The sequence below is a fragment of the Glycine soja genome, chromosome 14 (assembly GCF_004193775.1).
Source record: "Glycine soja cultivar W05 chromosome 14, ASM419377v2, whole genome shotgun sequence".
NCBI classification, from domain to species: Eukaryota; Viridiplantae; Streptophyta; class Magnoliopsida; order Fabales; family Fabaceae; genus Glycine; species Glycine soja.
In genome coordinates, this window is record NC_041015.1 from 7,082,251 (window position 1) to 7,105,983 (window position 23,733).

The following is a 23,733-nucleotide window of genomic DNA, read 5'->3' on the forward strand; positions in this document are numbered from 1 at the left end:
AAAGATCATAAGTCTTAAGGATAATTTTTAAAAAATAATACAAAATTAATGTTATTAATTAAATTAACTAAATTTCTTAAAAAATATGAATTAATTAAAAGAATCTTATATTTAAGGATAAAGACATTAATAAAAAAAGTTATTCTATGTACTCACTATTAAATAAAAAAATAAATGTATTTTTAGATTTAAAATATAAAATGTACTATTTATTCTTATTGAATATTTTCTTTATATGGTATTAAGAGAATTTGTAAAAAAATAATTTAAGATATAACTTTACTTAAAAGATACTGTATGGAACGTGTTTAAATTATATATATATATATATATATATATATATATATATATATATATATATATATATGATTTGTTACATAATATTTTTTAGTAAAACCTAAAAACTGTATAGAACGTGTTTAAGTTAATTTATTTTAACAAAATAGTTATTCTTTTATGAACTTTGTGAAAGTCATAAAAGCCATTTTTTTGCTACTTGTCCATTTTAAAAAATAATATACAGATTAAGAAATATAGTTATCCTTATAATGAACAGAAATTTTTGTTTATCATTGTCGCTTATATTATATTTTAAACTGTACCATTTTTTCCACTTCCTTTAACAACTGCTCATAATTTTCCTGGGGCTCTCTTCCCTTTTTTCACATTGCTCCTCTCTCTTCTTCGGCTTCAATCCTCTTGAGCCCTCTCCACCTCGATCTTCTCCCGAAGTGGCCCAATCTCTACCTTAAGTTTGGTGTCCATGTTCACCAAATCTTCTTCAACTTTGTGAAAATCATTGGTTTGAAATGCAACACGCAGAACTGAAACAAGTTGAGAAATGCTCATCTCTTTATAGTTTTTATGGGTGGTCGAAGCGAACATAGGTGGAGACCCAAGTTCGGCTTTTAGTTGCAAGGCCATGGAGAAGCTCAAAACCCTCAAACTTTGAGGGCAAAATGGGCAAAGGATTTCTCAACTTGTTTCAGTTTTGCATGTCGCATTTCAAACAGACGATTTTGACAAAGTTAAAGAATTGGTGAACAGGATGCCAAACTTAAGGCAGAGATTGGACCACTCAGGGAGAAGATCCAGGTGGAGAGGTTCAGGAGGATTGAAGCTGAAGAAAAACTGAAAAAAGAGAGAGGAGCAATATGAAAAAGGGAAGAGAGCTCATGAAAATTATGAGAAGTTGTTAAAGGAAGTGAAAAAAATGGCTTAGTTGAAAATATAATATAAGCAACAATGATAAAAAAAAAACTGTTCATACTAAGGATAATTGCATTTTCAAAATCTGTTCAACAAAATTAATTGGACTATGTATTACGCTATAAGTGATATAGACGAGGTATGGACGTATGGTTATGAATTATGATGGATTAAAAGGAAGAATAGACCTCACGATTTTGATGATAACCATCAATATCAATAACATAATAAATCCCACAGATACAATAATTATGATTTCAGCTACATCACAACAAAACAATTTCCTCATTAGCTAGTGCATGTTAGTTTCACATTTTGATGAAGACTAACAGGAAACAACACTTTCCAGTGCACTTTTCAAAGGAAGCAAATAATTGACTAACAATCTACAATTCATCTTCCCAACAGGAACTTGGCTTCCCAATCGCGTAACCAACACAGCCTTTTGTGGTGGTTAAACGTCCCATTACATCATCTAAGAATTTAAAACAAACAAATCTAATCCACCTCACTTCAGTTTTGGATGGTTGGACCTGGTCTTGAGGGAAAAATCCTTGGCACTTAGATTGAAATCAAGTCTTAAATGAGTAAACGATCATTAGGGGGAATTCTTTGCTCCCCATTTCAACCATTCATCATAAAGGCAAAAACATTTTGAAGAACAACATTATAATCCACAAAGCATGACAAAGGCTTTACCAAAGCGAGCTTTGCGTGCCTGCAATCTACAAGGTAGGCCTGGACGCGGGGTTGATCATGCTCCTTTGGCATTGGTTGTTTATCTCATGCACTGACAACTCCAGATGCCCATGGAACAATCACCGGTGCAGATAGGTGTGAATTTCGATACCACTCAGGATATCTATCCTTAAAATTTAGTTTGGGTTTCTCAGCCTGTGTTCAGAATACCAAGAAGAGTATATTAGCCAGAAGGCAAAAGTTAAAATATACATGACTAGGAAGAAGATTGTTAGAAGAATTTAATTGTCATGTATTGTTAGTTAAAACTTTTACACTATGATTGGATGACTTTTTAAAACCAATCAGAAATCACCTTTGGGATGACATCTTAATTAGTATTATAAAAGTCAACAAATTTAACATACATGGAGATCTATGATTGGATGGGAGAGTAAAAAACTTACAATGTCAGTCTATTTTACTTAAATTCAATCAAAAGTTCAAGAGTAAATAGTCTATGCATTGACAGTGCAAAACATTTTTATTCTGTCATCTAATCACAAATTGTTATGTAAGAATGTTTGTTAATTTTTACATTAGCTGCTTTAAAAGTCATACCATGATTTCTGATTAGTTGACAGTGTTAAAAATTTACACTGACCAATGGGAGAAATTAAACTCCTATTTGAAAGTTTCAGAGTATTTTGTAAGATCTCACAGAGAATATAGAATCAAAGGCTATTAAGCATTCTACACAGAGAAGGGGCAAAGTAGTGAATCACATTCATGGGGTGCATCTTACATATTTCAGCCAGCATTCCTGATGTTTGTGTTGATAGATATCTGGTGAATGACACCCAAATTGTGATGGGCAATAAACCCAAATATTGCATTTATTTTCACCTTCTTTGGCACGTTTAGCCTGGTCCAAGCAAGCCTGACAGCAATCAGCTGCACTATCTTTGTGATGAGTAAGACCCCATCTTACTGCAGTGCCATCATAGTCCGTATGAAGTTCAGGATTGCATTCAGGTGGAAGGGGTCTGCCGGGAAGCACTTCCTCCTCTGGATAGAATGTATACATGGTAAATACAAATATTAACTTTCCCACGGAAAAATATGTGCACACTTCCAGATTCTAACACAATGCATGATAAGTTGTTAACAGATTCCAGCAAACAACTTTAGTGGTGAATTACCTATCTCTGATGCACCCTCAGGTTTGTCATTATGTTCTTCATTAGCAACCTCAATAGGTATCCAAAGGCCAATTTCTTCAGAAAGCACAGCCCAATCAGACTCCAAAGCTCTTACTAGCATTCCTAAGAAATTGAAATAAACATTAGACACAAGGTGCCAAAGTCATGCAAAGCGTTCATTGTTAGGGTACAAAGAGACAAACTTTATTAAGATTTGGATATAGAGAAAGAAAAGAGAGAAAGAGAGATTGAACTCTGATATTATTGATCTAACTGAAAATGTACAAAGGTGTTGATCCTCTATTAAAAGCAATATATATAGGTAGAGGATCAACACTGAGCTGTCAATTATAACTGTCTAACTGAAAGTAAGTAACCTACGGTAACAGGTAAACTAAGTACAGGAATAAAAGTACAAAGTATAAAGAGAAATATCTTTTTTTTAAGGCTATAAAGAAAAATATCTAACAAACTTCATCTAAAAGTGTCACACAATCAATTCAAATGTCAGAAACAAAGCAGAGAAATTTGTTCATACCTGCCTCTTCATGGGGAATGGTTGAGTTGGAAGTCCCTCTGACAACAGCCAACTTAACCTCCTCCAATTTTTCCTTGCGCCAATTTTCAATTGCTTCTGTATAGAAAGGGTCAATGTTAAAAATATATCAGCAAAATTGTACAAAATTATCATATACAGAACAGCTATCAGTTTTATTGTCAAAAATAAAATGACTAGCAGTCCCCATTCTCCACATACCCCCCCTCCCAAAAAAGAAACAGAGACCTTCAAATACAAAAGGTGAACCTCATTCTAACACAGAATTTGGCCACATGGCATCAAAGAAATGTTGGTGATGCAATCTTGGAAGGAAAATAATCCCTGCTTCCCAACCCCCAAAAAGAAATGATAGATCCAAACAATCCACAGGTCCAGATAAAAGCTTCAACTGGACATCATAAAGCCTCATACGTTGACTTCCAACCTAAAATAATGTCACACACCCCTCCCTCACTTTTTAACAGCATACCTTATACATCTGTTGGTCTCTCTACCTAGAATTAACAAACGTTTTAATTAAATAGTGTGATCTAATTTGGTCCAAAAAGAAATCCCTGTTAATTACAAACAACATCAAATTTTGAATATTTTAATTGATCATTGATCTATCGTCATCATTGGTCTAAAATCTAAATATAACATGAAAATGTTAAATAATTTTGTCATTTCATAAATCAAACATAATGACAATTTTGGGCAGTCATGAGCTATGAAGCACCGACACGGACACGGACACGAACACGTGGACACCTGTAATGTCTAAAATATAGAACGTAGTACGGGTGTCGTGTCGATGTCGGACACTGATACGGACGCGTGTCGGACACCGAACACGACAAGGGACTGAGGTGTCCGTGCTTCATAGGTCATGAGTGTTAAGATGTCTCACATTGGTAAGGAATATGGCCAAAATACTTCTATTAAGGCTTGGACAATCCTCACCCCTGGAGCTAATTTTTAAGGTTGACTTGGGCCTAGTCCATTTTTAGCAAGCTATCAAAGCCTATCCAATTTTAATATTGGGTCATCTGCAAATATTCAATCCTGCAAACTTCATGATCCAGAAGTCTACTCCTAGGCATGATGGTGTGTTAAGATGTCTCATCAGCTAGAATATTGTTGAAGTACTCCTTATAAGGCATGGGCAATCATTTGCCCTCGAGCTAACTTTTGGAATTGAATTAGGCTTAATCCATTTTTAATAGTGAGGACTAATTCACTCCTAACAATTTTCTATCTATTATATTAAGGGCAGTGGTAAAGAAAAAAAAAAGGTTTTTATTAAAAATTGCAGCAGAAATTTATTGGTAACATTAAATAAATATTACTTCCAATGAAAACTTTTCACTTTGATTCCTTAAGCACCAACCTTGTGGCAATGGTTAGCAAGTATTTTACTAAATATAAGAACTTTTAAGTTATAGTTGTGATATACATCAGTATCAAATGAGGGGAAAAAATGAAATGTGATACCATCAATTACTCATGCCAGGGTAAATATGCTACTTTTACAACAAAAAAATGTTTTCAAATCTTAGTGTCAATGGTCTTATTATTATGAGATCATGATCCTCTTGTGTCATATAGTGGCAGCATTAATTCTAATACCAATTAAAATAAACTAGATTCCATCAAGTTCACAATTGACATATTTCACGTATACTTCAAGATAAAAATAAAGTTGATCATGTAAAATTGGTATTAATTTTCTTATAAAATATATAAAACTTGATCAACAAGCAACAGTAAAACACTTTCCCATCTCCTAGGTTGTATTTGTATTCCAGTTAATGTGAGAGGAGGATTCATATGCCCGAGGAAGTTCAATTTGTATATAAAATAAAAATAAAAAAACACTGCTATACATGAAATTGACCAGGTAAAGATGATACCTCCGACCACCCTTTTCGCTAATCCAGATTTAAGCGTAAAGAATATGATTTATACAAAAAGCTTCTCATTTAATTATTGAAGGAATAACTAACAACAGATGCTTATCAGCACAACCTACAAGAACACGCTCACCTCGCTCCTTGGCCATGACCTGGGAGTGAGAGATGTTTTTGCTACTTCCATTCAAGCTCCCTAGTCTCTGCAAGACCTCATCAATTATTTTCTGTTTCAAATGCCGCGGCAACTCAACCACCACAGTTTCTCCTGAAAACTCCCCTTCAAATTCCTTCACCTATTTGCAAAAGTTTCACAAAATTAACTTGATGTTAACTTCCCAAGAAGTGTTTGCTCGAGCCAGATACAAAAAACGGTTCATACCAATTTCATCAACTCCACTGGTTTGTAAGCCTTCCGGATTCGGTTAGACTCTTCCATCTTCCGAATCTGATCTGGCCTATACACCACAACTGAAAACACAACACAAAGTCACAAATCAAAAAAGGGATTAAAAAAATTGAACTTTCCCGGTCTCAATCAAAACATTACAATACCCTTTTCGGGGGGGGGGGGGGTTCAAAATTTACCATAAAGCATAAACTTCTTGCTACCCTTTTGTTTGTGTTATTAGGGGAAACAACGACATTACAGAAAGACAAACATCTTCTTAACATCCTTAAAAGATCGACATGACTTACTGTTTCGTGCAACGCTACCAGAGTAGATATGGAGAGAAGCATAGAGAGAGCGAAGAGAGTATAGAGCAACAACAATGTTGAAAAGGCAAATTAGAAGAGTGATTTTCTTGTAGGAACAAATCGACTTCTTCTCTTCCCCTTTTATCCTCATCCCACCATTGCCCGCTTTCGCTTTCTCGAAAAAGGATGCGACTTTGGTGAATTTAAGGTGAGATATTGCGACCCCAAAATGGAAATAGATCGTTGGTAGCTAGTTTTGTTGGGGAGTGATGAAGTGGAACATTGGAAGAAACAGAACCGGTCGGGTGCTAACGTACGCTGCTTGTCGTCTGAGAGTGGTGGGAATTGGGTGGATCAGCTAATCAATACGGTGGTTCCTCTCATCATTGATGGTGAACCTGCTGTTCCTGCTAAAATGCGCTTCTGATTCACACGACTCTGTTCCCTGTTCATGCCAGCTAACGTGCGCCTCTGTCAGGGAAAAAATGACGTAATGTAATTGGATTTTCTACTTTTCTTTCATGATTTTCTAACTTTTATCCAAAACTAAATAACTGTGAGAAAATCAATTTTGATTATTATGTTTTAAAAATAAGCTTAATATTTTTATTTGGTTATTAACATTTTTATTTGATAAGTTTAACATTTTGTGACTATATTAGTAAATGAATAGGTTATGTCAATAATTTACAAAAATTAAATTTATTTATACATCTACTTATATTGAAAAATAAAATAACTCTGTGAACATGCTTGTAACTAATTTATTTGCTATCAGTTTAAATTTTAAATATTTTTAACGTAGTTTATGTGTGACAAATTTTACTTTTTATTGAATATTATATATTATATGCTATTTTCACTTGTTTATTTAGGTGATTACACTTGCAAGTTGCAACATAACTAAATATTAATTAAATAATGTACCGAATTGAAATAAGATTAAGGGTATGTTTGATTAAAAAGTATATATGTAATTGTAGTTTTTAATTCATTTTTAAGTGTTTTGGACTGATATATTGTATCCCTTGTAACCCAAAGCCTCCAATTCGTGTTGGCCCAACAGTAATAGGTTCTCTTAAGGTGCACTTTATAATATCACGTAATCATGCACATGCAATCAACACAATGTATATTGAAGGGGAAAAGCCTCTTAAGGTGCACTTTATTCCATTCCATTATGATATTATCTCTTGCTTTTTCTTCTCTCTCCTTTTTTTTATAACACCATAATCAAATTCTTTCTATTGATATAATATTCTGAATACGACGAAGAATTAATCACATAATGAATACTTTCAACCCCAAACAAAATAGAATTTCTAGCTAAGAAATGCTTTACTAAATTAATTAACTTGTCTTCTACCATATTGAATATTTATAAAAGGAGATAATCGAAAGAACAGTCTAATTTGGTTAAGAATTATTCTACACTCAAAAATATATTTTTCGTTACTGTGAATCTGATCCACTATCAACTTGCAATCTGACTCAATAATCACATGGTGAAAGTTTTGATTAGTGAGTCAAGTAAGAGTCTGTAATATAGCACTGACCTCTCCCAGTTTCCCTCCTTTCAAACTAACTTGATTTTTTCTTTTATTGACTTGAATTATGTGGAGTCTTTTGTTGGTAACTCTCCACCATTGTCAACTTCTAGAAAGTAAAATAGAGGATCACCCTGTCAAGGTCTTATGCTTTATTTATGTCCTAAGATGACATTAAAAGTATATTGAATTTTCTCTAATAATCGAATATTTTTGTCAGAAAATATTGCATATTTTATTTCATTCATAATTTTTCCTCCTATGAGTTGTACGTGATGATCATCTCATCAGACCAATGAATTTTAAAACACCAAATATATTTTATCAAAAAATAATCAGTAAGAAAGTATATTAAAATATTCAGAAAGGATCGTATAAAACAATAAGAAAAAAGGTTTAAAAAAAGTGTATTAAAATAATAATGCTAAAAATGAAAGGAAAAACAAAAGCTAACTAAAGTAGTTTATGCAATTGGAAGAGTTTTATGGAAAGTTTGACTCCCATAAGCTCCTTTTAACTTATTTAGATACTCTCATGAAAATAGTTTAAATAAGATAAGAAGCTTGCTTACTAAATACTAAACATCTTAATTTGATCAAACAAACTAATAAATTAAGCTAACTAATTAGTGATCGAATATGTATCAGACTAACTTACTGATATGTTAAACATACTCTTTAAGTATCAGCAAGAAGAAGAAATAAAAACTCAAATCATGCATGGAGTTGCTATGTAATATATAGAGAGATGAAGTTACTCTAAGTTCATCATTCTCACCATTCATTATTTTTAAATTTAACAATTGACCATTAAATTTAAAAAAATAATAATTGTGAGGATGAAAAATGATTTTAAAAGAATTATTCTTAAAGTAACTTCATCCTCATATATAATAATTATGATACACACGCGAATAATTGTTGTAACAATAGTTTATGACAAACTAAAAAAATTACTGGTTGAGTCGCGGACAATGTCGCTTTCTTTAAGACGGTTCGTGGCACTGCAAAACAGACTATTCAAGTGTTTATCCTCAGCGATGCGAGACTTTCTTTTTTTTTTCAAACTTTCATTTCATTTAATTCTTTTAAAAAACTTTAGTGTATTAAACATTATATAAAGTTCAAAATTGTCTATTTAGTTTTTAAGAAAGTAGTGAAATCTTTCAAGAAAATGTTTCAGATTATCTTTACATGATATATTCGGACTTCGATTGTGAGACATCAAGCATTGGTAATGATTATTAACATTGCAAGTTTCTACACGCTTAATAACTGAGACAATGAATTGATCTGATAATTAAAGGCATCCTTTTTTTTTGCACGGCTAAGAGAAATTTCGTTGAATTGTGGTTGCTATGTCATAAGCAGTGAATAATAGCAGAACCCGAAAAAAAGTTACAGGGTATGAATAGTCCATAATACATAACCATGCAAAATGTAGTAAAATAAATACATTTAAAAAGATTTCCAAGTATTCCTGCATCAGAGTTTTTATCGCAAAATGTCACAAGCAGTCAACTTTTTTTCAAACATTAGGTATCAATAAAATAAATGATTTTTCACATCTATAACATAATAAAAGAAAATAAAACATGAAATGGGAACAAAAAATTACAAAGAGAAAAAAACAATAAAAATTAGATTAAAAATTTATAAATTTAAATTCTATATCAAATGATTTTTTTTTACATAAAATAACGTTTTAAAAAAATAGCATGGTAAAGTACTAAAATAAGCTCATATTAAATAGAGTAAACAATTCATACATTTAGATTCTAAAAAATTGTAATAAATCTTTAAAAGTCAACTCATTATAATCTTTTATTAGTTAATTGTGTACAAATTTCTACATTATAATGCACAAAAATGAAACCTAATTGAAAACTTTTTTGGCAAGCACTCGGATCGGGTATTCATGAACCGTAAACGATCTAAGAAAATCCGACCCGATTGCGAACTAGGCGAACTTTGGCGGGAAAATCGTCTAGGGCACACAAGTGCATAGAGAAAGAAAGAGAGAATCGTGTTTCCGTCAAACAAACACTGATTCAACGATGGACGCCAATGGCAATTGGGAAGAGGACGATGACGAGGAGTTCGAGTTCTCACGGAACTATTTTCTGGCCAAGGAACTCGCCTCCTCCTCCGCCAAGAAATCGAAACACAAGCTCACCGACATCGATGTCGTTGATGAACAGGTTTCACTCGTAACTTGTGATTCTCAACAACGTTGTTCTTGTTCTATTCCTGAATGGCTCTTTTCTATTTCGTAATTTACTAGGAATTGAGGGATGCCGCGTCGAAAATTGAACCCAATCATGAATACGAGATCACTCTCTTGTTGGATTCGTACAAAACCATGTATCCTGAATGGATTTTTGCGCTAAGGTTCGAAAGAAAAGATGTGATTTTTTTTTTTTTCATTTCTGAAGTGGTTTTTATGGTGAGATGTTTATTTATTTATTTTTGGTTGCTTGGATGATTCAGGTGCGGTTTTGGGCTTCTGATGTATGGATTTGGATCAAAGAAGGCTCTGATTGAAGATTTTGCTTCAACAGAGCTGACAGAGTATTCTGTAGTTGTCATTAATGGATATCTTCAAACCATTAACTTGAAACAGGTTTGTTCCCCCATGTGTGATTAGAGCTCTGTTGTTTCTTTGCGGTGGCAAAAAAGGGAGGAGAAAAATAAAAAAAAAGTAAAACTTAGGCCTTGTTTGTTTTCTGTTTTAAAAAAAAAACAGATTTCTGTTTTCTAAAACAATTTTTAAAACAAAAAAAGTGAGAGGAGAATCAAACAGGCTTTTAGATGTAGTTCTTTAAGTGTTTTTAGAACTGTTCCTCAATCAGAATTTGAGTTTCACTTTCACCTCAGTAATTTGTGTAATAAAAGTTTGCATTAAAAATTAACATAGGTTACCAAGATAAAACTCTAATTTAGATAGAAGAACAACACTAAAATCACCTACGGAATTGCTTCTAAGTTTTGTCCAAAAGTAAATTTTTGTATGAAGTATTATGAGTGTGATATGCTCTAAGCATGTTCTCTTGATCATACCATCACTAATACAATATACATTGTTTAAAATATATTAGGTTGTTATAGCCTTAGCTGAAGTTCTGTGGGACCAAATGAAAGCTAAACAAAGGGTTTCCCACCGGGACTTACCCAAGAGCCAGCAGCCATCCAATTCTCAATCCATGGACGATCTTCTTACATTTTTGGATCAAGCAGAAATAGAGGATGGTGATTTTTTTGTTTGTGTTGTTATTCACAATATTGATGGACCTGGATTAAGGGACTCTGAAACCCAACGATATCTTGCTCGACTAGCTGCTTGTGCCCGGATTCGTGTTGTTGCCTCTATTGACCATGTTAATGCTCCTCTGTGTAAGTTTATTTAATACTGTTACGTTATCTTCTGCAAAATGTTTTATTCTTGTAAGTGCCATCTTTGTATATGCTTTAAACATATGTCTAGTTATATTAATTCTCCAAGGTTTGAATTGTTCTACCTTATTATCTATTTGAGATTTATTTTGAGTGTTTGAATAGAAGTTTAATGGTGCAATATTAATGTACAATAAGAAAAGTATAAATGCCTTTGTAAAATGAAATGTTTAAAATTTTTGTTTGATCTATGCTGCACATTATTAGAGGTCCTATGAGGTTCTGATCATATGTTCTTATCTCTGATTAACTGGACAATAGGACTAAGTGGTATCTCACCCTTTCAGAAAGTTAAAGGATCAAGACTCTTTTTGGTCTTGATCCTTAAAATTCTAATAACATGCACTTCTTTGAAGTTGTTTGTAGGAGGAAAAAATTGAACTGTAAGATCAGAAATTCTGTGTTAGTTAAAGTAAGAGTCCACATATGGAGGAAAATATGGTAAAATCACATATGAGAGGGTTTGGTATCGTGAGAAGAAGAGAAGACCTAGAGAAGTGCTAAGAAGAGCAGGTCAAGTGGAGAATAGTCCAATAGTTAGAATTAGAGGTAAGACCAAGCAAAACTCCAAATAAAAATATTAAAGAGGACTTAGATCTAAATGGCCTCTATGAAAACTTGGTTCTGACTTCTGACAAGGCAGTGAGAAATGCCTTTATGCTATTGCTGTAGGAAAAGAAATGAAGGATGTGACTGTGTCAAGGTTCTTAATCTCTTGTCTATTGCCTAACAATTTCATCTTCTGCTGGCAGTTTGGGACAAGAATATGGCTCATACACAGTTCAATTGGTGCTGGTATCACGTTCCTACTTTTGCTCCTTACAAGGTGGAAGGCATGTTTTATCCTATGATTCTTGCACATGGTAGCGCCAGCCAAACTGTCAAAACAGCTACTATAGTTTTGTTAAGTTTGACACGCAATGCTCAGAGTGTATTCAAAATTCTTGCAGAACATCAACTCTCTCACCCTGACGAAGGCAAGTTTCTATCATTTACTTGGTATGTTCTTTTCATATCTAAGGTTTGTTAAAAAATTTCCTTTCTTTTTTTATAGGAATGCCAATCAGTGATCTCTACTCAGTCTGTCGAGAACGTTTCCTTGTTAGCAGTCAGATTACACTGAATTCCCATTTGACTGAATTTAAAGACCATGAACTGGTCAAGATTAAGAAGCATTCTGATGGTCAAGATTGTTTGCACATCCCTCTGACAGCAGAAGCACTTCAGAAAGTTGTGCTCGAGATCAATTAGTAGATTCAAAATTGGATGATAAGCAGGCACTGTTTATTGAATGAAAATCCAATTATTTGAAGCTCGTTCTTGATGGGAACCTAATCTTTGAGTTTACAAACTAGTTTTATGAAGAAATTTATAATCATTTAGGTTAGCCCCCCACCCCCCCAACTGAGGTATTGTTTGATAAAAGGCATAAAAGCAAGTCAATCTGCCACCTTCTAAGTGAAGTCATAGGTCGGGTTGTTTGCGGTCATGAAATCTGTCAAGCAAACAACCCATTGGACAGTGTGTCTTTATCGTCCATTTGCATTGATTGTGTACCATTTGATAATTTTTCCAATTGAGATGCGTGCATGTGGTATGAAAAATGAAAAGACAAATGATTTTTCTTCCAGGTATTACTAATCCGTGTCTTCAAGACATTAGTTGAGAAATTAATAAAAAGAAATACGTAAAAAAGATTTTGAGAAATATAATTTTTTGTCTTTCAATAAAAATATTTTTATTCTAAGTCCTTTAATCAATGTCTGTCTGGAGAACACTGATTAATATTTTTCTTTCTTTTAAAATATATTTTTCTCTTTGATGGCTAATTCTGAATCCACGTGGATGAGTGACCACAAAAACCAAAGAACATGATAATCGAACAAAATGATGTCGTTTGTAGTTCTAATGAGCATTTCGTATCCCCAAAAACAGCACTAGTCCAATTGCTTAATGACTTACCATTTGTGCCTACAACACTAACTTTATCTAGATTATGAGTAAAGAAAATAAGAGAAGAGAGAAAATTTGGAAGTTTGAAATTTCGGAAATTTTGTTGAGTTTTTTTATTAGTTACTTTTCTCTTCTTTTTTTCTTCAATCAAATAATAGAATTTCTTAAATGATTTTTTTACAAGAAAATGGAATTTTAAAATTATCTGGTGTGGCAAAATAATCTTTAAATACAGTGTCAATTTTCTCTAGAATTTTCTACACCAAGTCTCCAATTACATGGGATAATGGGTTGGCTGTCTACCAAATGATCCATCTATCAAGCCTTCCAAGCATCGATCAAGGTGCATGTGCATAGAGATCTAGGTCAAATATGTTTGTGCTCTCAATGTGATTTTAATGCAAGTTCCAAGAGTGTTACATTTCTGCTCTCTAAGATTGTAGGATTGTTGATTGGCAGAGGTTTCAGGTGGAGAATAAGAGTATACTTTTAGGATGATGATCTTAAATCTTAATTATAAAGTTGAGAAACTAATTAAAGTCTTTAATGAATTCATCTCATTTTAAATTAATAGTTCATCGACTTTCATTTTTTTATTTTACAATTTTTTCTTACTTTTAAAAAATTAAATAGAAAAGCAAAAACAGACAATTGTATTGTAGTCATTTTCTCGATTTATTGGATACGCAATTGTATTAAATAAATAAAGATTAAATTTTACCACTTATAATATTGGAACAAAATTATTTTCAATAAAAAAATACATATTATTTATAAAAAAAAAAAGCCACTTTGTTGATCTGTTGTGTTAATAAGACACGGAATTTCAAATTGAACAAGAAATAGAAGAGAAAAACAACACACGCATCCCATTCTGAACCTGGTAGGATGGGCCAACATGTCAAGAGAGTAGAGAACCACGTGTTTTCCAATCCAAATCACATATAACGTGGGTGGATGTAATCATTAATGAATTATTAATACGTCGTTTTGACACGGTCGCAGCAATACCCTGCATGGCAAATTAATCACTGGATTTTCAAGGAAGACATGTATTACCAAACTCTAGTTTCGCATATTAGTACGCAGAAAAACATCACTTTGATTTTGGCTTATAATAGGGTGTAGTGAGCTGTACCCAATACGCGTATTTGAAGGTTTGATATATTTGATATTTGATGGCAACACTCGCTTGAGAAGGTGGATGTTTACAGCTTGCAAAAAGCATGCACAAGTCCAAGTCCCTCTCCTCTGGCTTGAGCATCTTATACGCCTAAAAGTAATAAAAAAGAAGAATATCATAGCATTGGGTCTACTCTCTTCATCGCATCCTCATTATAATGCGTTACAGGGTAGCCCACTCAAGCTTAGCCACGACTGTATATGATGATTGATCAGATGAGCCATCAAAAGTTCCTTTTTTTTTAGTAAAATTGAGAAACACCTTAATAATGTGGGACATGAATTAGAGGAATCTAGTTCAGTTAATTAAACTGGATGTGTTTCGATTCATATGGGTCAAAAAAAATATTATCTGACACAAAACAATAATGATTTATTGAAGTTGTTAGCAAAGACTTATCCAAAAGATGAGTACTTTACAAGCCTCGATTGCAAATAATTTTATCAAGTGGTAACTATTTAATTAATCCTTGGGTACCTAAATGAAATGTGTGAATGATTATAAATTATTATTGATAAAAAAAAGACACTTATGATATGATTTCCTAAATAGGATTATTCAGCCAACAATATTTGATAATGTATAAAATAATCAAATATACATAAATAAATATTAGAATTCATTCTAAATTTTTAATCACTTGTATCAATTTACATTGACTTATCCATGAAAAGCTTAGCCAGGATTTTGATTGAATTTCTCAAGGCTAACTGGGAAAATGACACATTGCACTTATAAATAAGATAAAGTTTTCCAACTGATAATGAATAGTTGATTTGATTCTTTCACAAGGGGTATGTTCAATATACAACATTGGAGCCGTCACGCGCCTGCAGAACGATGTATGTTTATGACTTGCTCCGATCCAATTCAATGAATTAATGAAGCTCAAGTCCATATCAGATTTAAATTAAGCTTTGGATGCAATTAGATGGTGCCCAAAAAGTTAAATACGACAAAGATTTGATCACACGACATAATCATGTCAAAGAAATCACATGAAATAAATCCCTCTCCCTAATTCCCAAAAAAAAAAAGAACACTCCCATGTCTTAACCTTCTTAAATTGAGGATTTGCTATTGGCGGTGATATGCACGCGCAGGGATGAGGCCGGCACTGGTTAGTTGATTGGTTGATTGCTGATAACGATAACTGACGGCGATAATTGCGGGTCCTCCAAATTGGTTTCAAATGTTTTAGGTTGGATCAATGAAATGGAAACTAAGTTATTCGTACTACTTCCCAGTTAGCAATGGGCCCATGCCTAATGCAAAATCAGCTTCAACACCATTAACCACGGCTTCACTTCAAATTAACATTAGGAAAATCAATCGGAATTGGATCTAATTGAAATAATTAGTCTCTTGTAATATGGTGAATTAAAGTTTAAATTTTTACAGAAAAATATTCAATTTAATATTCGATCGAATTTTAAACAAGATTATCTCTAAATGAAAAGAAAAAAAAACATTAGAAAAAGTAAAAAAAAAAAAAAAAGAACTAGGAAAACACTAATTGGTACCAAGAACAAGAGTAATGCTAAGAAACCTTTTAAATCATTACTTTTACACGTCACAATTGTTTTCGGTACAATCATATTTATAACAATCCTATTTGAGTTGGTTAGAAATGCTATGAATGATAAAAAAAAATTAAATATTTAATATAATTACATATTCTAAAACAATTTCGTGTGAATTGATTGATATTATGATTTATATTACTTGAGTTAGATAAGACTAATATAAATGATAAAATTATTTTTTTTGAATATTTAATGTAATTTAATATCTAGAACTCAAATTTAAAACTATCAATTAAGTTAATGGTTTCACACTAATTGATTTGCGCGCTTGATAATAAAATTATTTTGATCAAACATGTGAAAAAATTGTACGAAAAAAGTATATGGAAATTCTCTTCTAATTTTTTTTAACGGAAAATTACCTGTATCAAATAGTATCACGGATAACACTAGTACACCAGCACTTCTGTCAACGTATCAATTGTGATTATTTCTCAAGAAAAATATTTTAATATGGCAGAATAAGCTTTCCATATATTAATACATACTTTTCCAAGAAGGTTGTGTCTTGCATGACACCCTGTGCCAAATGGGATTGTAGTATTTCGTAGTTGACTATAGGTTCTAACTGGGTCGTTTGGGGTCTTAATTGGCGCCAATTCAGATAAAGTAACAAAAAGAAAGCAATCAGAAGCACGTTTTCAAGCAATTTTTTCGTCTGAATTGATGATGATGATGATGATGAGCCAATCACCTCAAAAACAAATGTAGGACCAGTTAAACGTTCAACTACCCAAGAATTTGTATTACAACCATCGACATATACTTACACAAATTTCTTTTCTACGTAGAATTTTCATTAGAATTGCTTTACTATTTGTTTGTTCCACCTATGCCGATACTTAGGTACGAGCTTGGTCTCAAAGTTTGATAATCCTGTCTTTTCTGTTTTGGGTGAATTTAATTTAGAAGAATAATAGGTACATTATAGTTGACATTCTTCTTCAAAGACTCTTTTGTAGTTGATTAAAATTTATTAAAAATTAATTTTTTTTCGTGAATATAATATGAAAATATTATTTTTAAATATTAAATAAGTCTAATTTAATTAATTGAATATGATATATAAGTGTTGTCTTTGATTCATATAGATAAAAAATGTTATTTTTAACATTTTTAAAAAAAAGTGTAATATATCTACCAATAATTATTTTATTAATTCATAACCAACATAAAAATAATTTTACTTAATCTCATATTTAAAAGATAATCCATGAAACAAAGTAATAAACAACACTCAAGGAGCATAGGAAGCAACACGAAAGGGAAACGAAGTCAAAGAGTGACGTTGACCTGGTTTAGAGAATACTACACTGGGTGCCTCGCTGGCTCATAAATGGCTCGCAGAGCCGAGCGAAGTTGAAAACGATGCGTTTTTGCATTTCAGCGCATCATGCTTTGTGTCTTTTTTTTTTTTTCTTTTTTATCGGAAAGAAAATGAATTTGGTTCACTTTGCGCTTTTATTCTTCCATTCTCTTTTCTTTCTCTCTATAAACGAAAACAACAATGGAATATTTGCAGGACGCTGGGATCCGCGTTTCTCGATCACACAGAACAATGCAATTCAGCGTGTCTCCACATTTTCGCGCGTGAACCTCATCGCCATTTTCCCCTCTTCTTCCTCTTCTTCTTCTTCTTCACTGTAAATAAATTTTTCCACATTCACGTTTTTCTTTTTCTCTCGCATCCGATTTGTAATTTCCACAAACGATGTCTTAGTTTCGTGAATTTCTTCCTCCCTCATTGCCGTATTTCTCTCTGTTGAATTGAATCTCTTATTGCGTTTGTCTTTACCTGATCGATCAACAACAAACGTTCAGAGTTTTTTTTTTTAATTTATTATTTATGTTTTTCCGATCGTGGCAAACGGTATTAATGTAATTTCATTCATTACTGTCCTCGTTTTGTCTACATTACGATCTTAATTGTCAATTTTGCGTGAAAACGCTGGATTAATTGGAGAACATGGAAAGCGGTGTTGAGATTGTGATTTATTTGGTTATCAATTAATGCCTGTTTTTTTTCCATTTCCAATAATTAACGCGTTTTTGTTTTGTTTCCTTATTTAGGATTGGATTTAATTGCACGGAATGGAGGCTTAAAGCTTCACAGCACGTGTTTTTGTTGTTATTGTTGTTTGTATAATTGTTGTTGTTGTGGCGGCGGCGGTCGTGGTGGTGATAGTGATATTTGGAATTTGAGGATTGAGTGGGGGGCGTGAAAAATGGCTGCCAGGAGTGATCACCAAACGGTTCCTCTTTCAGTTCTCCTGAGGCGTGAATTGGCGAACGAGAAAATTGAGAAACCTGAGATTGCTCATGGTCAAGCATGCCAGAGCAAGAAAGGGGAGGATTTAACACTGCTCAAGACGGAATGCCAGAGGGTCGTGGGTGATGGGGTCTCTACATATTCAGTTTTTGGGGTATGTTTGTTTCTCACTGCTTGCTTTTCCAGATTGAATAACATAACATAACATTGCTTTCTTGTTATTTTTTCTTTTCGGACTTAATGTGTTGCATCTTGTCAACAGATTTTAATTTTATGTATTTTACATGTTATCATGCTATGGCACGAAGAATGAGAGAATAAAAAGGATTGAGCATCTTCCTTGTCACTTAACTATCTTATGGCAAATCTGGCAAATGCTAATGATTTCAGGCTTGTGGACTGGCTACTTTTTGTATATGTACTTAGAATTCAATGTGTTGTTTATATGCTTATATTTGATGTACTAGACTTCATATGGCTGAGCTAGATAGTGACAAGTTACATACTATTGACTTTATTTCTCTGATGATGTGAACAGACTAATATAATGTCTAGGTGTTTTTGCCGCAGTTTTGGTTTTATTGTTAAGATTTTGTTCTTACGCAGTCATTTTAGTTGGACCACAGGAAGTACTATAGCCATTTTGTTCTTATGCATTGAATGCTTATAACTCAATGTATTTTTTTTCTTTAACTTTTTTTGGGGGGCATTTTCACTTGTTTCATTTTCTGATTCTGATAGCGTTTTTACAGCTATTTGATGGACACAATGGATCTGCTGCTGCTATTTATGCTAAGGAGAATCTTCTAAATAATGTTTTAAGTGTGATTCCTCCCGATCTTAACAGAGATGAGTGGATAGCAGCATTGCCTAGGGCTTTGGTTGCTGGCTTTGTAAAAACTGATAAAGATTTTCAAGAGAAAGGTATGGATAGTTCATTCCTTTTGGTGTTTGCTCTGTCGTCTGTTAATTTTTTGTTTAAGAGGGAACTCATGCAAACCAACTTAAATCTTCATGTCAATATCACCAAAAATATCTTGTATTGTCATCTATCACTCAGAGGCTTCTCAAAGTTAGAATGTTAACTAATAAAAAGATAAAGAAAAGCTTTGCAGATATGTAAGCTGAATATGCTGCATATTTTGAATTCTTGGTATAAACTTCACATTTCTAACCTTTATTAGAAGGTTTGCTACAGGCTCATTTTGAAAACAAAGTTATCATGATCTTGCCTCTTATCATAGTTCTTCTGATTTTTAAACATCTTGATTGTAAATGTTTGATGAGAAACTACTATATAAAGTGGGAAAGGCTGTTTTTTTTAATCACCATGTGTGCAAGGGTTTGTGAAAGTGTATATAGCAATTGGTTTAAGGATTGTTTTTTTTAAACTTATTCCAGGTATCAGCTCCCACTACCTTTTAGCAGTTTGACATTGCTTTGACTTGAGTGTGCAAATTTCTTAACAGGAAATTCTTTCTTAAAATATCCCCATTGTGCAGTTTCGTATTTCCTTGATTAGAGCTAGTTAAGTTTGTAGGTTCCTTTCTAAAAATTATTTATGTGCTTACCCCTTTTTGGAATTTTAGTGAATTTTGCTTAGTTTCAGCTTGAGATTCTAGAAATAAAACATACTGGATTATTTCTTCTTTTTGTAACATTTTTCCATAGACCCCTAGCTCGTGTTGGGGGGTTAATTGTCCATGCCAGTAAAGTTTATTAGTACTAAATTTACATAAGCTTGACCATTAAGGATGCTAATGGTAATGGATAGTGCATGGTGACTGTTATTTGTTTAATATTATTTATGTTTATTTATATGGACCGTAGAGTTGGCTTAGGAGTTAAATTATAGATTGCATCACATGATGCAATTGCTACCTCTTGATTGCAGCAACTGCCACTGTTGCATTGCACTGCAACCTAGATTTAAAACATCATGCTAGTTGTTGGCATATTTGAATATTAGATTGTTGATGAAGAATATCAATTACTAATGGAAGTTAATGGTGTAACTGACTTGTGATTGACAGTTTTTATACTTCTGATTTAATATTTTTTTGTTATTATATTTTGTTGTTGCAGGCCAAAAATCTGGAACAACTGTCACCTTTGTCATTATAGAAGGATGGGTTGTAACAGTTGCATCAGTTGGTGATTCCCGTTGCGTACTTGAATCTTCTGATGGTGAGCTTTATTACTTGTCCGCAGATCACAGGCTAGAAACAAATGAAGAAGAGTAAGTAAATTAAATTTTTTTTGTAACTGTTTGGAATTTCACTGTTATAACATAGACTTACCCTTCTTTTACTTTCATTAGGAGGGTGCGGATCACCTCTAGCGGTGGTGAAGTTGGTCGGCTAAATACAGGGGGAGGTGCAGAGGTACATTCCCTTTTAATCATGCTCCCTTTTAACTTAAATGGTGTTTCCTCCATAACTAGCTTCAACATCCACTCCCCATCACCACAAAATAAGAAAGAGAACTGCTTGTTCTTGTATCTGATTCCTTATGATACTTATATTTTTGGTACAAGATGCTTGCCCTATTCCACTACATAATCAGAGATTAAGAAGTAAACTGGGTGAATCACATCCTGCAAAACTGAGAGGAAACTAATATGCATAGTACTCTGTTTCTTTAAAACATTTACAATCTTATGGGTACACTTTTGTTTAGATTTTGTACTATACAGACCATATGGTTTGTTTACCAATATTCTCTTTAGAAAAGTGTTTATGATACTAATATGCCTGACTAGATTAATTTTTATTGAAGGTTGGTCCTTTGAGATGTTGGCCTGGTGGCTTGTGTCTCTCACGATCTATTGGAGATATGGATATTGGTGAATTTATTGTCCCTGTACCGTATGTAAAGCAAGTGAAGGTTGGTCACTACTCCATCTTTCACTTAAAGCAGTGTTGGGCTTATGTTAATTAGTAACCTTTCTCTTGCACACTTTTTTGCTCAAAAGGCTACTTAGTTTAAATAGTTCCTTTGTCTTCTTCTGTTTGATCCTACATGGATTTTCATTTTGTTCATCTCTTCTAGGAATGTATTTCTGTCAACTGCATGATGGTTCAGGATATTATGTGGATCAAATGATTGAATTCTTTGGTTGTGAATTTATCTTCTGTTTTCTATGCAATATATGTCTCTTTCTTTTTTTCTTTTTTAAATGAAGAATTTAATTTCTTCCCTTCCCTCCCCATTTTTTTATCTTTATTTAGCTGTCCACTGCTGGAGGCCGGCTTGTTATCTGCAGTGATGGTGTTTGGGATTCTCTACCTGCAGAAGTAGCCCTTGATTGTTGTCGTGGAATGCCAGCCGATGCTGCTGCACCACATATTGTTAAAGTGAGATTGATGTTCATCTTTTGAATCATTTCGTGAATTTTGTTTAGCGGGCCTGTTTTCATGTTAATAGTAATCCTGACTTGAGCATCATAAGATACCTTGTTTGCAACTTTGCATTTGTTTCTCCTGATAACTGTCATTTGGTGCCATTAATTATGTTTTTGTCCCCTTTGTTCACCTGTCTCTTTCTATCTTCAGGAAGCCGTACAAGCAAAGGGACTTAGAGATGATACAACCTGCATCGTTGTTGATATATTACCTCAGGAGAAGCCACCTGTTTCTGCACCACAAACAAAGAAGCCAGTAAAGGGAATGCTTAAGTCCATGTTTCGTAAAAAATCTTCTGAATCATCTTCTTATATTGACAAAGAGTACACAGAACCAGATGTAGTAGAGGAATTGTACGAGGAAGGATCTGCCATGCTTTCAGAGAGGTTTAATTTTGCAACAGCTTGTGAAAGTTAACCACATGCTCTCTGGTTTTTTCTCTTGACGATAAAATGCGTTTGTCTGTAATGCAGGTTAGATACTAAATATCCGGTCTGCAACATGTTCAAGTTGTTTATTTGTGCAGTATGTCAAGTAGAGATAAAACCTGGAGAGGGGATTTCAATACACGAGGGTGCACCCAACTCTCGAAAATTTCGTCCCTGGGATGGACCTTTCCTGTGCTCAAGTTGCCAAGAGAAGAAAGAAGCCATGGAAGGGAAAAGATCATCAGGTGTTTTGATAAGCCTTCATTTCTGCTGCCCATCTTCATTTGAGAAATACGTGTCCATAATATAACTTCCTATTTTGATCTTGTGATTTCAGGTAGAATTAGCAGTGGAAGTGACGAATGAACTCTCATGTAAATTTGCATTTTGAGAGTGATAAACATTGTTCATATGATGGGAAAGTCAAACATTTCAATCAACAAAGACTCCCTTCTATTATCACAGGGGCTTTATGGATATAATTTTGAATTCCACATGAAAATACATATGAAAAGTAAACCAATAGCAGCCTGTTAGAAGATTTCTGACTTGGGAAGTATGAAATAGCAACAAGTATTGTAAAGGGTTGTGTTAAATGTGGAAGTACACAACAAGATATCCGAGGTAATGCATTCTTTTTATATATTTTTTTTGGGATCCGTTCATTTGTATACGGATCTTTTGGAATCACTATGGACCTTTAATGTAAGTGGTCTTTGTTATTGTAATGTAATATAGGGAGTTTAATTAGAATTCATAGAATCAATTCTACTGTAGGTTAGATGTGTGTTATAAGCCTTTTGAATGATTTTGTCCTCTAGCATTCGATTTTGACTATTCCTTTGGCCATACGAACATTAGGTCTTTTGTATAAGATGTTAGGTGGAAGTATCCCCGCACCCCCTCTCAAAAGTCTCAGAAAAAAGAGGGAAAAAAAATACACATATTAGTATATTACACATTTACACCCCACCTAACTTTGCTGTTTTTCCGTATGTTATTTGTAAATTACACCCCACCCTTGAAAATTGCTGAATCGTTTCTCCAAAATAGATGCTCTAATGTCTTTGTTCTAATTACTATATATATTTTTTACGACTAATTCCATTTTGGAGAATTGGACTAGAATTCAATAATAAAAACTAAGATGTTATCCATAGGAAGGGGACATAAGAGCATTTTTGTTTACTGTTATTCTATTGCGTGGGTTCGCACACTAAATGCAAATTTAGGAGTTACTTTCGCTACAAATTAGTATAAAGAATTACTGAACGAAAGCTGCTGTCCAACAAGCGACTATATATTGAGAGTGACATAATCGTTCTGCAAGTCAAGTAGAACACCATCTGTCAATAATATTGATACTAATTAATGAATTTGATATTGGAAGTAAATGTATTGACACCATCTATCAAATTTAGATTTTGGCAGCGGATAAAATCAGAAAGTGCTAAACGTCATGCAAAAGCTAATCGCCGAAAAATCATTTGTTTCGAAAATATTGAAAATTTTCAATTGATCTAACTCAATTTAACTTGTTGCTAGTTATTATAATATGTCCAATCAAAGAAGAAATCATGATCAAAATTCTTGTAGATTTCTGACGAGAAGCAGACTTTTCACTACATGAAAGTCGAAATGAGAAAAAAAATGAAAAAATTATATATATTCTTCC

General features: G+C 33.2%; 3 protein-coding genes across 4 annotated transcripts; 2 read left to right on the forward strand and 1 right to left on the reverse strand.

Annotated features, from left to right (window-relative positions):
- Positions 1 to 1,404: 1,404 nt before the first annotated feature.
- LOC114383636 lies at positions 1,405 to 6,732 on the reverse strand. The gene is made up of 7 exons (XM_028343349.1): positions 6,237 to 6,732; positions 5,920 to 6,008; positions 5,674 to 5,833; positions 3,628 to 3,723; positions 3,090 to 3,212; positions 2,693 to 2,955; positions 1,405 to 2,103 (listed from the first exon to the last, which is right to left on the reverse strand). Exons 1-7 carry the CDS (start codon positions 6,385 to 6,387, stop codon positions 1,993 to 1,995), a joined length of 993 nt encoding a protein of 330 aa, XP_028199150.1. The 5' UTR covers positions 6,388 to 6,732; the 3' UTR covers positions 1,405 to 1,992.
- Positions 6,733 to 9,758: 3,026 nt separating this feature from the next.
- Positions 9,759 to 12,865, forward strand: LOC114383501 (origin of replication complex subunit 2-like). The gene is made up of 6 exons (XM_028343181.1): positions 9,759 to 9,983; positions 10,067 to 10,173; positions 10,273 to 10,405; positions 10,881 to 11,175; positions 11,988 to 12,212; positions 12,290 to 12,865. The coding sequence occupies exons 1-6, from the start codon at positions 9,840 to 9,842 to the stop codon at positions 12,484 to 12,486; spliced, it is 1,101 nt and encodes a 366-aa protein (XP_028198982.1). The 5' UTR covers positions 9,759 to 9,839; the 3' UTR covers positions 12,487 to 12,865.
- A 4,519-nt stretch (positions 12,866 to 17,384) lies between these two features.
- Positions 17,385 to 23,035, forward strand: LOC114385365 (probable protein phosphatase 2C 12). 2 transcript variants are annotated; one of them, XM_028345411.1, is made up of 10 exons: positions 17,391 to 17,600; positions 18,028 to 18,380; positions 18,979 to 19,150; positions 20,312 to 20,465; positions 20,547 to 20,610; positions 21,005 to 21,112; positions 21,457 to 21,582; positions 21,781 to 22,016; positions 22,104 to 22,303; positions 22,396 to 23,035. In XM_028345411.1, exons 2-10 carry the CDS (start codon positions 18,183 to 18,185, stop codon positions 22,422 to 22,424), a joined length of 1,287 nt encoding a protein of 428 aa, XP_028201212.1. In that variant the 5' UTR covers positions 17,391 to 17,600; positions 18,028 to 18,182; the 3' UTR covers positions 22,425 to 23,035. The 2 variants fall into 2 exon arrangements, with proteins under 2 accessions (XP_028201213.1, XP_028201212.1); XM_028345412.1 differs by lacking the exon at positions 21,457 to 21,582 and having other exon boundaries at positions 17,385 to 17,600.
- The last annotated feature ends 698 nt before the right edge of the window (positions 23,036 to 23,733 follow it).